Raw genomic sequence first — 11,468 nt, forward strand, 5'->3', positions numbered from 1 at the left:
ATAAATCTTCACAATTGCGAGAACCCAACTTGAAAATATATTAAAAAGTAAGCTAAACTAAGCTAAGCTAAGCTAAGCTAAACTAAACTACATTAATTAAACCATTAGTTCTTCTCTATTGCTACAAGTAGCAGCAGTTCAACAATAAGTTAAATAATTTAATGTTGTTTGCATTATAGATTCTGCAATATTTTTCAAAAGCCTATAAAAAATTAATATTCTAAACAGACTGCAGCATTAATATTTTCATTGGCACAGAACTGGGGCTAATTTAGTGAAGAATTATGGGTGTGGTATTTTGACACCAGGTGCCCATAATCCATCTTGAACACTGAAAAATTGTGCCATCTGAATGAATGTTAGAGAATCGGCAGAGCAGGATGGAAGTCTGAGGGGGAAGCAATGGACTAATTTAAAGCCAGAGAAACTTTTCCATAATTCCCCACCTAATTTTCTCGCTGCAACCTCAAATCTCCCTCTGTAGCCAGGTACACCTCCCTCTCTTGCTGGCTGAGACGAGTTTGTAGCCGCAGGTGGATGACTGGATTTTGCTCCAATTAAGTGGTCAAGTTGAAACTCGTGAGAAATCCCAATGCAGTTGAAACTGTTGAGCTCCACCCAGGTTTTAAGAGAAATTAAATGGGAAATGGGCCAGTTCAGAAAGTGTTCAGCAATCCCATTTCCCAGAGAAACAGCAGAAAGTGGGTGTGGATCCCTTTTGGTATGTGCTAAATTTTTTGATTCAAGTTTTTTTTTTCCCCTGAGCCGCAAGGCTTTAAGCTATTGCTTGGAACTGCATTAATCAACCCGGTTTTTGTTCCATTCCCCTGTTTGGGATGCATCGTTGAGTCTGTTACAGGCCAGCTAGTTTGCATAGATGTCATTTCTTAATTCCTAGCTGAAGTGCCTGTGCCTTCAAAGGCTCACAGTGCTTTCACTGCCTGAATCAGAGGACAATATGATGCACCCCTCTAGTCCACGTACAGGAAGTGATTGGCACTCATAGCGTTGGCTATGGATCAGTATCTACAATTCAACCAGCCAATGGGTTCAGCTGTTTTAGGACCGTTCAGTCTTTCACCAGTGAAGAACCTTTAAAAAGCATGTGTAGCAGGGGTGGGCTGCTGGGAGTTCGCAGGGGTTCAGGAGAACCTCTAGCTAAGATTCTGTGCAGTTCGGAAAACCCCCAAATCCCACTCCTGGCTGGCCCCACCCATCCCATCCCATCCCACCCCATCCCTCTCACCCCACCCCACCCCCCCCAGGAGTCCCCACGTGGCCCGTTTTGGAAGCAGGTAAGTGCAGGGCGCATGTGGAGGCTCGAGGATGGCGAAAAACGGGCCTACCAGAAGTTTGGAAAGAGGGCCTCCAGAGCCTGGGGAAGCCGTTTTCACTCTCCCGGAGGCTCAAGGAAAGCCTCCGGATCCCGGGGAGGGCAAAAACGCCCCCCCCCCCACATGGTGCAGGAGGCCAACTAGGCCATGCCCACCATGGTCACACCCACCTAGCAACCGGGCAGAGAACCCCTTGCTAAAATTTTTGAAGCCCACCCCTGATGTGTAGCCATCACAACCTTCCAGAATTTGCCCTGAGGCAGCCATCTCATTGTGCCTAAGGAGAGGGTTGGCCCACATATCTCGTGAGAATTCCTCCAGCCTAATGACCCCAGTTGGGCTATTTCAAGATAGTCCAGTTTTGTCAACTGGAGTATGTCAATCCACACATTTCTTTGAAATGGCAAGAACAAACCATGGACCTCTATCCCACTTAATATGGAGAATATATCTAAGTGTGCGGATCATGCTCTACCCAACTGTTCCCCAAAAGGAATGGTGGGAAAGAATTCCAAGTAAGGTCAGTAATTCTATGGGGGGTTCCCCCCCCAATCGGTAATAGCCCCTCTGCTCTGAGTCATGCGACCAGGAAGGAGGATCACTTACAATGGAGAAGACAGCAATTTACAAGCTGTTGCCCAACTGTCTTTCCCTCAAGGGAGGACTGGAGGGGAGGAATTTTTCTGGATTTTTTTTTTCTGTAGCGCTCCCAACCCATTTCTGAACTGGATGGCTTTTTCACCAATTTCTCCCTCTAGTGCAAACTGGATCCCTTTCTATCCAGTTTCTGAAGAGCTATTCTGTTGATGAAGACAGTCAAATCCATCCCAAACCCATTTACATGACTTCTAACACTCCACTAGGTAGCAAATACAAAAAGTACACATACACAACATACAACCGTACAAAATATAAGGATAAACTTGCCTGCATTCTGCAGGGATACCAGTGTTTCCCCCCCATTTAATTTTAGTAGCTAAAATGAAGTAGATGGTAAAGGAAGGAGTAGAATTTGCCTGCTAAATATCTTCTTCCCAGATTGCTGTTAAAAGCATTGGCTCAGGGCTACCGGTAGGAAGAAAGCTTATTTAATTGAAAGTTTTAAGAAATTGTCCTTTTCATTAGCAATTCACCCCAAAGCAGGTATTATTATTTTTAAATGCATTTGTTAGATTTTAATCTCACCTTTTCTCTGAGAGCTCAAGGTAGCTAATAAGGAGGATGTCCATTTTATGCATGCCACAGTGGCCCCACAGAGCAGAAGTGGCCCAAAATCCCCAAGGGAGCTTCTGTGGTTGAGAAGAGACTGGGCCGTGGGTTGTTTGTTCCCCAGTCTTAGTGTAACTATCTTAACCACTATCCCTCTCTGGAAATATAACGCTGCAAGCATCACTCCAAGCACTTTCTCAAGGCTGACCTCACTGAAAGGAGTCTAACCTGTTTGCTTCTTCTCTCTCCAATTCCCAGGGACATCCTCGGGGTGTGGTTCGAAAATTCAGGATGGTGGTGGCCTCAACAGCTCATTGAAACTCTGATAAAGGAGGTATATTTGTAGCTCAGGGTTGACATGAGGAGTCCTTGTTGTTTTCTTGCAGACGTTTCATGACCCAAGTTAGGTAACATCATCAGGACTAGCACTATTTATTTATTTACCTAGTTGGGATCGTGAAAAGTCTGCAAGAAAACAACCCTGCCCTGAGAGCACTAAGGACCTCTCCATTGAAGTTCTTCTTGCTTTGTGAGCATTCGCTATATGTAGAAAAACAGGCCGGGCATTTGATTACCCCAGCAGCTGCCCTTGGCTTCCTGCACCATCCCTGGAATGAAACCAAATTGGTCACAAAGTCAGGAGCAAGAAATGGAAAGGCTCATTCTGCTCCTATGCGTTCTGGGTCCTGCCCACTGGGCTTCCCTACTTGTCAACGGTTGCCCTTCCCATGCCTCAAATAGCGTTAATTTCTGCCCATCAAGATGTGCCCATGTGCTGGCATAGAACAGTATGCAAACCAGCTGACACAGGCAGAGAAATAAAGATGATTGATACTGGATGGAGCTTATCTTATCTGAAAACGCCATGGGAGGGGGCATTGCTTTAATCTACGTAATTGCACAGGTGAAGAAGCTAGATAAGAGCCGAGGTGGCGCAGTGGTTAGAGTGCAGTACTGCAGGTACTTCAGCTGACTGCTAGTTCAGCAGATCAGTGGATCAAATCTCACCGGCTCAAAGTTGATTCAGCCTTCCATCCTTCCAAGGTGGGTAAAATGAGGACCCAGATTGTTGGGGGCAATATGCTATTTAGTATACTGTCTTTGGTGTAAGCTGCCCAGAGTCCTCGGAGAGTGGGCGGCATAGAAATATGACAAATAAAATAAAATAAAATAAAATAAAATAAAATAAAATAAAATAAAATAAAATAAAATAAAATAAAATAAAATAAAATAAAATAAATAAATATGAACACCGTTTTCCAGTCCGGCAATATACATGTAGCTGAGAAATCTTGAAATTTCGATCTGCATCTCTATGGGAGCCCCTCAGCAATCCCTGCGTCTTTTTATCCTCTTCTCACCCGGTTTATGAATAAACTCAAGACCCACTTCATTCAATTAACTTGAGAAGAGGTTGACTCCAGGAGGAGAACTAAGCAGGGCACCACCCAGAACCTTAAGGATTATATTTAAATGAAGAAGCGGATGGCTTATCATCCTACACACTGACGGTTTGTAGATTCCTTCAGTTTCCTTTCTTGCACCTGTGAGTTATTACTGATTCGGTTGCGACACCAGTGATCATTCATCTTGTCCGTATGTTGTATTCAGCCCAACAGGAGCCTTGCAATCGAATAACAGGCCCGTATAAAGGACAGTTATTGTACTGAGTCAGCAGTTGCGTCCTTGTGAAACTTTCCCTACCAATTTTCCCCTTTGCAGTTAAGAATCTTTAGTGAGCAAAGGCATTCTTTTTTCAATCGGCCACGAGATGATTGAGAGGTAGGGTGAGGAGTCTATTGCATCAGCTTCTCCAACAGCTTCTTTTGAAAATATATTGTGATAGTGACTTCCAGAAATTCAGAGGTAGAGAGAAGATGGCCAGTGATTGTGTGGTTCCACAGAGGTCAGAAGTGTGAGAAAGATGAAATAAGGGACGGATCATTCGAGAATGTCATGTTGTTTTCCAGCCCCCATTTCATTTTGGTAAGGTTTATGCAGAAGCAGGGGTGAAATCCAGCCGGTTCTATCCGGCTCTGGCAAACCGGTAGCGGCGGCTGTGGGAGGCTCCGCCCACCCATGCGGACATCATGACATCGTTTTGTGACATTTTAAGCCTCTGCGCATGCACAGGCTTTGCGCATGCGCAGATGACGGCGCATGCACATTGGCGAAACGATAGGGAAGTAAATTTCACCCCTATGCAAAAGACCTCCCTGGCACATATGCACCCATTAAACATCAGGTTCCCCAAGTTCTAGAACAAAAGGGAGCCATCTTTTCAGCTACAAGGATTATATAAATTGATATATGTGCATGCTGCTCCAAAACAAACATGTGCAACATTTTTATCCCATCTGGACTCCTTGCTAGAACTCATCCCATCTCCTTTCTCGTATCCTCAAGCACCTGTCCTGCCTTTATGGTTGTTCTTAATAGTGTAGCAGGCGCAAATCTTCTCCAGCCTGCCAGAAAAATACCAGAACATCGACTGCTTTCTTATATCGAGCCAGGCCATTGGCTCCTCTAATTCAGGTTGGTTGAGGAATTGTGGGAGTTGGGAGTTGACAAGTCTTAAAGTTGCCAAGTTTGGAGACTCCTGATCTCATTCAAAACCATTCACAAGCTTTTAAGGAGAAAGAAATCTCCCAGGCTGCCTGGAGATGTTAGGGAGTAGACTTGGGAACTTTTGCATGTAATCCCGAGACATCAAGATGAAATGTCCCAGTTTTTAACTGCCTGAAGTGAGGCACACCCTTTCCAGTTTCACACAAGCCAAAGCTGCCAACATTAGTGTGTGTGTGTGTGTGTGTGTGTGTGTGTGTGTGTGTGTGTGTGTGTGCATTTTATAAAGCAACTGTGTAAAGGAAGGAAATAAAGATTGAGAACACTAACATTCTATAAGTTTCTCTTGCAAATTGGGGGGAAAAAATCCCTTGCCCTATGATAGAAGTGGTGAAGTTTCTTCAAGCTTGTCTTAGGTCATGATACTGATCTGGGATTGGGCTCGGTTCTTTTCATAGGATCACGAGCATCTGAAGGTCTTCAGCACCTGAGCTAATTAACTTCTAACAGAGTTCCTATTCCCAAATAAATATGTGAGGCTACTTTGGTAGTTGGGTGGTTTTTTTTTTCCTTGACCTCAAAAATAAATGCCATCAAAGACAGGTGAAATACTTGCTTTCTTCACTTGGTCTGCTAGAGAAAGTCCTAGCCTTTGTATGGGCAGCAGAAGTAAAAATACTTGCATGATTTCATCATGTATTTCTGAGATTGGATGTTCGAAAATGGATGGTGCATGAAAGATTTCTAAGAATGAAGTGAAAGCTGCATGTTTTTTAAAGCAGTGAAATTAGAACTAGCCTTGATAATCCGTACAGATGTTGGGGACTAATATTCCCCAAGGATTCTTTCCATAATAAAAGATTAAGTTTCTCTTAAGAGGAACTAGTCCATAGTGATCATCTTAAAACAGGAAACTGTCTTAAATTAAATCAGTCTGTTGCTCCATCTAGATCAATTAATTCCTGAGGATGGGAACATTTTTTATTATGCTTTATATATTTTTTATCTTGCTTGTTATATCTTTATCCTTGTTTAATTTCTGGTTAAGCCTGGGCAATTATTTTTTTTAAAAGCCCTCTTCATTGGCTGGTTCACAGGGACTGATAGAGGAGTTATTCCCAGCTCTACCTAGAGGTTGAAGGACAGAACACGGGACTTCTTGCATGCCTAATATGTGTCCTCCCATAGCCCACCAGCTAGGAACAAAGAAATCACTCGAAGACCAGTGGTTCACCTTTCTTTGGCATGAAAGATAGATGCTCTTCAAGGTCCCAAATAGACCTTGAGATCCACCTGGAAGTACTAAGGAAATTAAGCATAATATAGATTTTCCTGACACTTTGTTTCCTGAACAATCAAGAAGAAAACTAATTACATTCTTAGTAACAAGTTTTTTTTTTTTAGGAACATCAATAGGCTTTCCTGGTGTTTAAAATAGACCCAATGTGAGCCAAAAGAGCACATATCGTCATAGAACATCCCAATATTCTCTAGTCTAGTGCATAGGGTTGATCTGCATTAGTGTAGGATGTAAAAAAAAAAAAACCCTGATCACACCCAGTCCAAAAAAAAAAAAAAAAGTGAAAGAAAGCATCCATGACTGGGATTTGATGCATGGTTATGTGCTTCCTGAATAAGGGAGCAGCATTTGTGGTCCTGGAAAATACAAGCATGTGCTGCTTTTCTCTTGGAGAAGGGGGATGCATCCTTTTCAGCTCAGATCAAAATATTCCGATCCTTAAAGCCATTCCTCAGGGCTGCTTCGCAAATTCCGCCCTCCTCCTTTCCTTTCATTGATGAAACCTACACAATGCCGCTCTTGCTTCAGACATACTGTTCTCCCACCTCCACCCCACCCCAAAGCCTGCAGGAGAACCTGGGATTTCGGAAATGTCTAACAGGCATCAACCTGCTCACCATACCTTTTGCTTAGACTTGTGTTCCTACCTCTGAAGTGGCTCTAAGAGGGGTCACATTCTCCCTTCTTACCTGGAAGCAACCAGACATGGAACTGAAGACCAGAACTACGAAAGGCAGGCATAAACGTGAATTTTTATTGGGGAAGAGTATTGCAGCAAACCACCACAGTAAACACCACAGTAACAAGAGGCTCTCTTGAGATTGCTAGCTTTAACCCCTTAGAAGAAATCCTCCCTCCCACATTCACACAAAGGCCCCGTTTCCAACTTCTGGCCCGGAGTGAGAAAACCCCACAGAACAAAAGCACTGGAGAAAGCAAAGACAAGTATTTTTGTTTAACTTGGTTCGGCTACTGTTTTGGTACCTTTGCCATGCAAAATAATGTTTAAGCTTTTGGGTTTTAGTTTTGTTCACAGTTAAACATACAAATTATATATATATATATCCATCCCATACCAGGAGAACACTTGTATTAACCAGATGCTGTACCAAACACAAGAGTTTATGAAGAAGGAAAAAAAAAACCCAAGCAAGGAGTTCCAGGCTGCGGTGAGTCTAGCAGATGTCACATACCAGGAAGAACGGGGCCCATGGACGAAGGTAATCCCAAAGCTGTCACATTGAGGACGAGCGGATAAATGCTTAAGTCCTTTATGAATCCATCCCCTTTTGCTGTCAAAATCCCGTTGAAACTTTCAGGAACTGGAGATGCGTCTTATAAAAAATACCATGTGTTGGAAAAAGAACAAGAGGAAGGGAGATGTGGAGTTACCATCATTCTATTGTCTAAAAAGTTCAGTTCTTTGGCTCTTCACCCGCTTCTCCACCTTCTTCTCCTGAGCACTCTGCTGTCCATAATGTGAGATTGTCCCTGAGAAGCTGCATGATGAGAGTGCTGTCTTTGTAGGAGTCTTCACTGAGCGTGTGGAGGTCACCCATGGCTTCATCGAAGGTGGTCTTGGCCAGCTTGATTGCCTCTTCTGGAGCATTGGCAATTTCATAATGGAACACGGAGAAGTTGAGAGCAAGGCCCAGGCGGATAGGGTTTGTGGGTTGCATCTCCTTCTTGCTGATGTCCATTGCCTCTTGGTAAGCTTTTCGGGCATTGTCAATTATCTGCTTTCGGTCGTCTCCAGCGGCCACCTCAGCCAGGTAACGGAAGTAGTCGCCTTTCATTTTTAAATAGAACACTTGGCTTTCTGGGTCGCTAGCTTTCTGAATGAGATGCTTGTCTAAGAGCCCCAAGACCACATTGCAGACGTTCTTCAGCTCCTTCTCAATCTTCTCCCGATATTCATTGACCAGCGGAGCTTTGTCATCTCCTTCCTCCGTCTTGTGCTCAATGCTGGAGACGACCCGCCATGCCGATCTCTGACAGCCGACTACGTTCTTGTAGGCAACCGAGAGCAGGTTGCGTTCTTCATTAGAGAGTTCGGCTCCATCCTCTACTACAGACTTCATGAAATCGGCCATGTCCTCGTAACGCTCAGCCTGTTCAGCTAGCTTGGCTTTCTGTACTAGGTGATTCCTGGCCATTGTGAATAAGCAGTGATAGGGAGCGCTGGGCAAGGAGGCCGATTTGGAGAGGAATCAGGCAGCTGCTAGCAAAGCTGTCGGAATCTCTGCTGAGTTTAGCTGCTGGGATCAGCTTTTGGCTTGGCGTCTCAGCCTGAAGCAAGAACAAGGCGTGGTGAAGAAGCTTCTCCATGAACCCTTCCCCCACTTCCTTTCATGCAGCCTCTCCTTAAAAGGAGTTGCAGTGATTCACCTTGGAGCCAAAGCGGGAGTGAGTGAGCGAGTGAGTGAATGCATACCTGCCTAGGATGTGGAAATGCAGCCTTTTGGGAACTTGAGCAAGAGGTTGCTTGTCTAGGTAGAAGCTTTGGCAGGACGGCGAACCAGAGAGGAGGATAGGACTACCCTTCCCCTCCAGGGGGCAGCACAGATATACAGTATTTCTTCAACCTGAGCTGCCTCTGATCCTGATCCTTTCTGTCTTTGCATCTCCTCCACCCTGTGTGTGCCAGTATTCTAGGGAATCTCAAACTTAATTAAATTACTCATCTTAAATTATATTGCTTGTGAAACTGCTGTCTTTCTAAAACATAGGGAACCATGTATATAATGGAATATAAGAGTCCATAAAGTTCAGAGAAATACAGTTAATGGGATGTTCAATTAAAGACCTCAAGTATTTTTTAACCTCAAGGATGAATTCAAATTATTGGCTCAAATTTAAAACAGAAAAACAGTATGTAAAAAAAAAATCCAGTGCTGTATCTAACAATTACTTCACCAGAATGAGGGTAATATTCTTTGGAGTGGACTTTTTTGAGTATTCTGTGCTGCATGAACATCTGTACAGACCTGCTCACTTTACTGTCTCAAGTGATGATCCATATATATGAAAGACTAGCACCAGATCAAATTTATCACATACAAAATCTCTCCTACTTATAGGTAGTCCTTGACTTACACACCTTCATTTAGTGACCATTTGAAATTATAATGACACCGGAAAAAGTGACGACTGCTTTTCGCACTTACGACTGCTGCAACATCCCATGGTCATACGATCAAAACTTTGGGTGGTTGGCAACTGGCAACTATTTATGACTGTCTTGGGGTCATGTGCTTGCCATTTGTAACTTCCCAGCTGGCTTCTGACAAGCAAAGTCAATGGGGGAAGCCAGATTCCTTTAACAACTGCTATGATTTGCTTAACAACTGTGGCAAAAGGTCATAAAATGGAGCAAACCTCACTTAACAGAACATTATCTTACAGAACATCAGACTACTGTAAATAGCTGGTCCTCTTCAAGGGGAGACATTAAGTCATCATTCCAGTATATTAGACTGCCACAGTAAGATGGTCAAGAACTAATTTCTATTACCACAGAAGTTAGGATCATGAATAATTGTTCAAAGTTGCAGCTACTATAAGTTTAAATATACCTCTCAAGAATGGACGATTTCCCCATAAAATACAGAGTTAGATGGGATGAGTCTTGTGGCCCCTTTCCACTCCACAAGTCAATGATTCAGGTTGCAGTAATCTCTCATTTTCACATTATTTGTTATCTGATCCTTTGACTATGGGGATTTTGAGAGATAAGATCAAAAAATATAATTCAGTATAGTCTCAGTTTGTTGTTCAAAAATCCATAATAAGTTGCATATATAAAATCGTATGTTGGTATATTTGATAAGGGAAGAAATGCTTATTGTTCTATACCGTAATACTGCTGTTGTTCTTTGGTGTGTGTGGTTTTCCCTTGTTTGTTTCTCTTCTTTCCCTTTTTTTTCTAATTTTACATTTTGGTATTCTAGGAGATAGCTTGATTAAACAGTTTAGACTGAAATGTGTAAGTAGTGAATTACATTGGTACCTTGGTACCACTGATATTGGTACTTTATATACCTTGGTACCACTGATATTGGTACCTTATATACCTTGGTACCACTGATATTGTTTAAATAAAGCAATTAGAAGGGATGTGGGAACTGAGTATTAGATCACTGTGCAAACCATGTGCTCTAGAATTGAACTGCGGCCCTTCCTGACTCAACATTTCCCAATTTATTTCCCAATTTAAAGGATTTGAATGTTAAAATGTGAGTCGCACCAAGCCATGCTATTTTTTCAATAACTCACTATCACGCTTTCCCCAACCCGGCACCATCCAGATGTGTCAGATAACAATGGCTGTTCTGGCCTGGATTTCTGGGAGATGCATTCCCAATTCATCTGTCTATTTTCCAGATCCCAAGGGAGAGGGATTTACAGCCCTGAGGGTCTTATCTTGTAATATAGTGGTTCTGTTACGCAGTCATGATTATCCCTTCCCCCCTCTGTGAATATTCAGTTTAGCAGGAAGAAGAATACACGCATAACTCAAGAAGCAATAGGCTAAAGTGAGACTTTTGCTACCACTCAGGTATCATGTATCATGAAGCTGGCAAGTTCAAGAAAAAAGAACCCCCTGGATTTCTAGAAAGAGCACTAGGAAGTTGACGTAACAGAATTTTGAAAACTTACTGAAGTGATTCTCCTATGCAATTTATACCTGGTGTAATCAAACTGGAGTTACTATGAGACTCTTTCTTACACTTCCTTTCACCTCTGGATTCAAAAATAAAGGGATTGTTTCCCACCTTCAGTGTCCAACTGCCCACGTTCCACGGATCTGTTGAGCATTCCATTGCATCAGAAAAAATAGTGTGAAGCTAAACAGATCAATGATCTGATGGTAAAGGGTGGTATCTTAAAATAGCAAAGATGTTTAATTCATAATGTGGTTAATAATTCATAGAGTAGGGCCTTTATGTAGAGCAGGGGTGCCAAACTCAATTTCATTGAGGGCCTCATCAGGGTTGTGTTTGATCCTGGGGGGCCATGGGGAACATGGCCGGGGTGGGTGTGACCAGCTCAACGTCACT

The 11,468-nt window shown here is 43.0% G+C and overlaps 1 protein-coding gene across 1 annotated transcript; it reads right to left on the reverse strand.

The window, feature by feature from the left end:
- Positions 1-7,146: 7,146 nt before the first annotated feature.
- SFN (stratifin) lies at positions 7,147-8,669 on the reverse strand. Its single transcript, XM_070949226.1, has one exon. The coding sequence runs from the start codon at positions 8,562-8,564 to the stop codon at positions 7,824-7,826; it is 741 nt and encodes a 246-aa protein (XP_070805327.1). The 5' UTR covers positions 8,565-8,669; the 3' UTR covers positions 7,147-7,823.
- Positions 8,670-11,468: the final 2,799 nt, after the last annotated feature.

This window comes from Pituophis catenifer, unplaced genomic scaffold, assembly GCF_029215685.1.
Source record: "Pituophis catenifer annectens isolate HBS135680 unplaced genomic scaffold, rPitCat1.0.hap2 SCAF_9, whole genome shotgun sequence".
NCBI lineage: Eukaryota > Metazoa > Chordata > Lepidosauria > Squamata > Colubridae > Pituophis > Pituophis catenifer.

Coding starts and splice junctions, on each gene's coding strand:
- SFN (XM_070949226.1), bottom strand. CDS start 8,564: ATGGCCAGGAATCACCTAGTACAGAAAGCCAAGCTAGCTGAACAGGCT.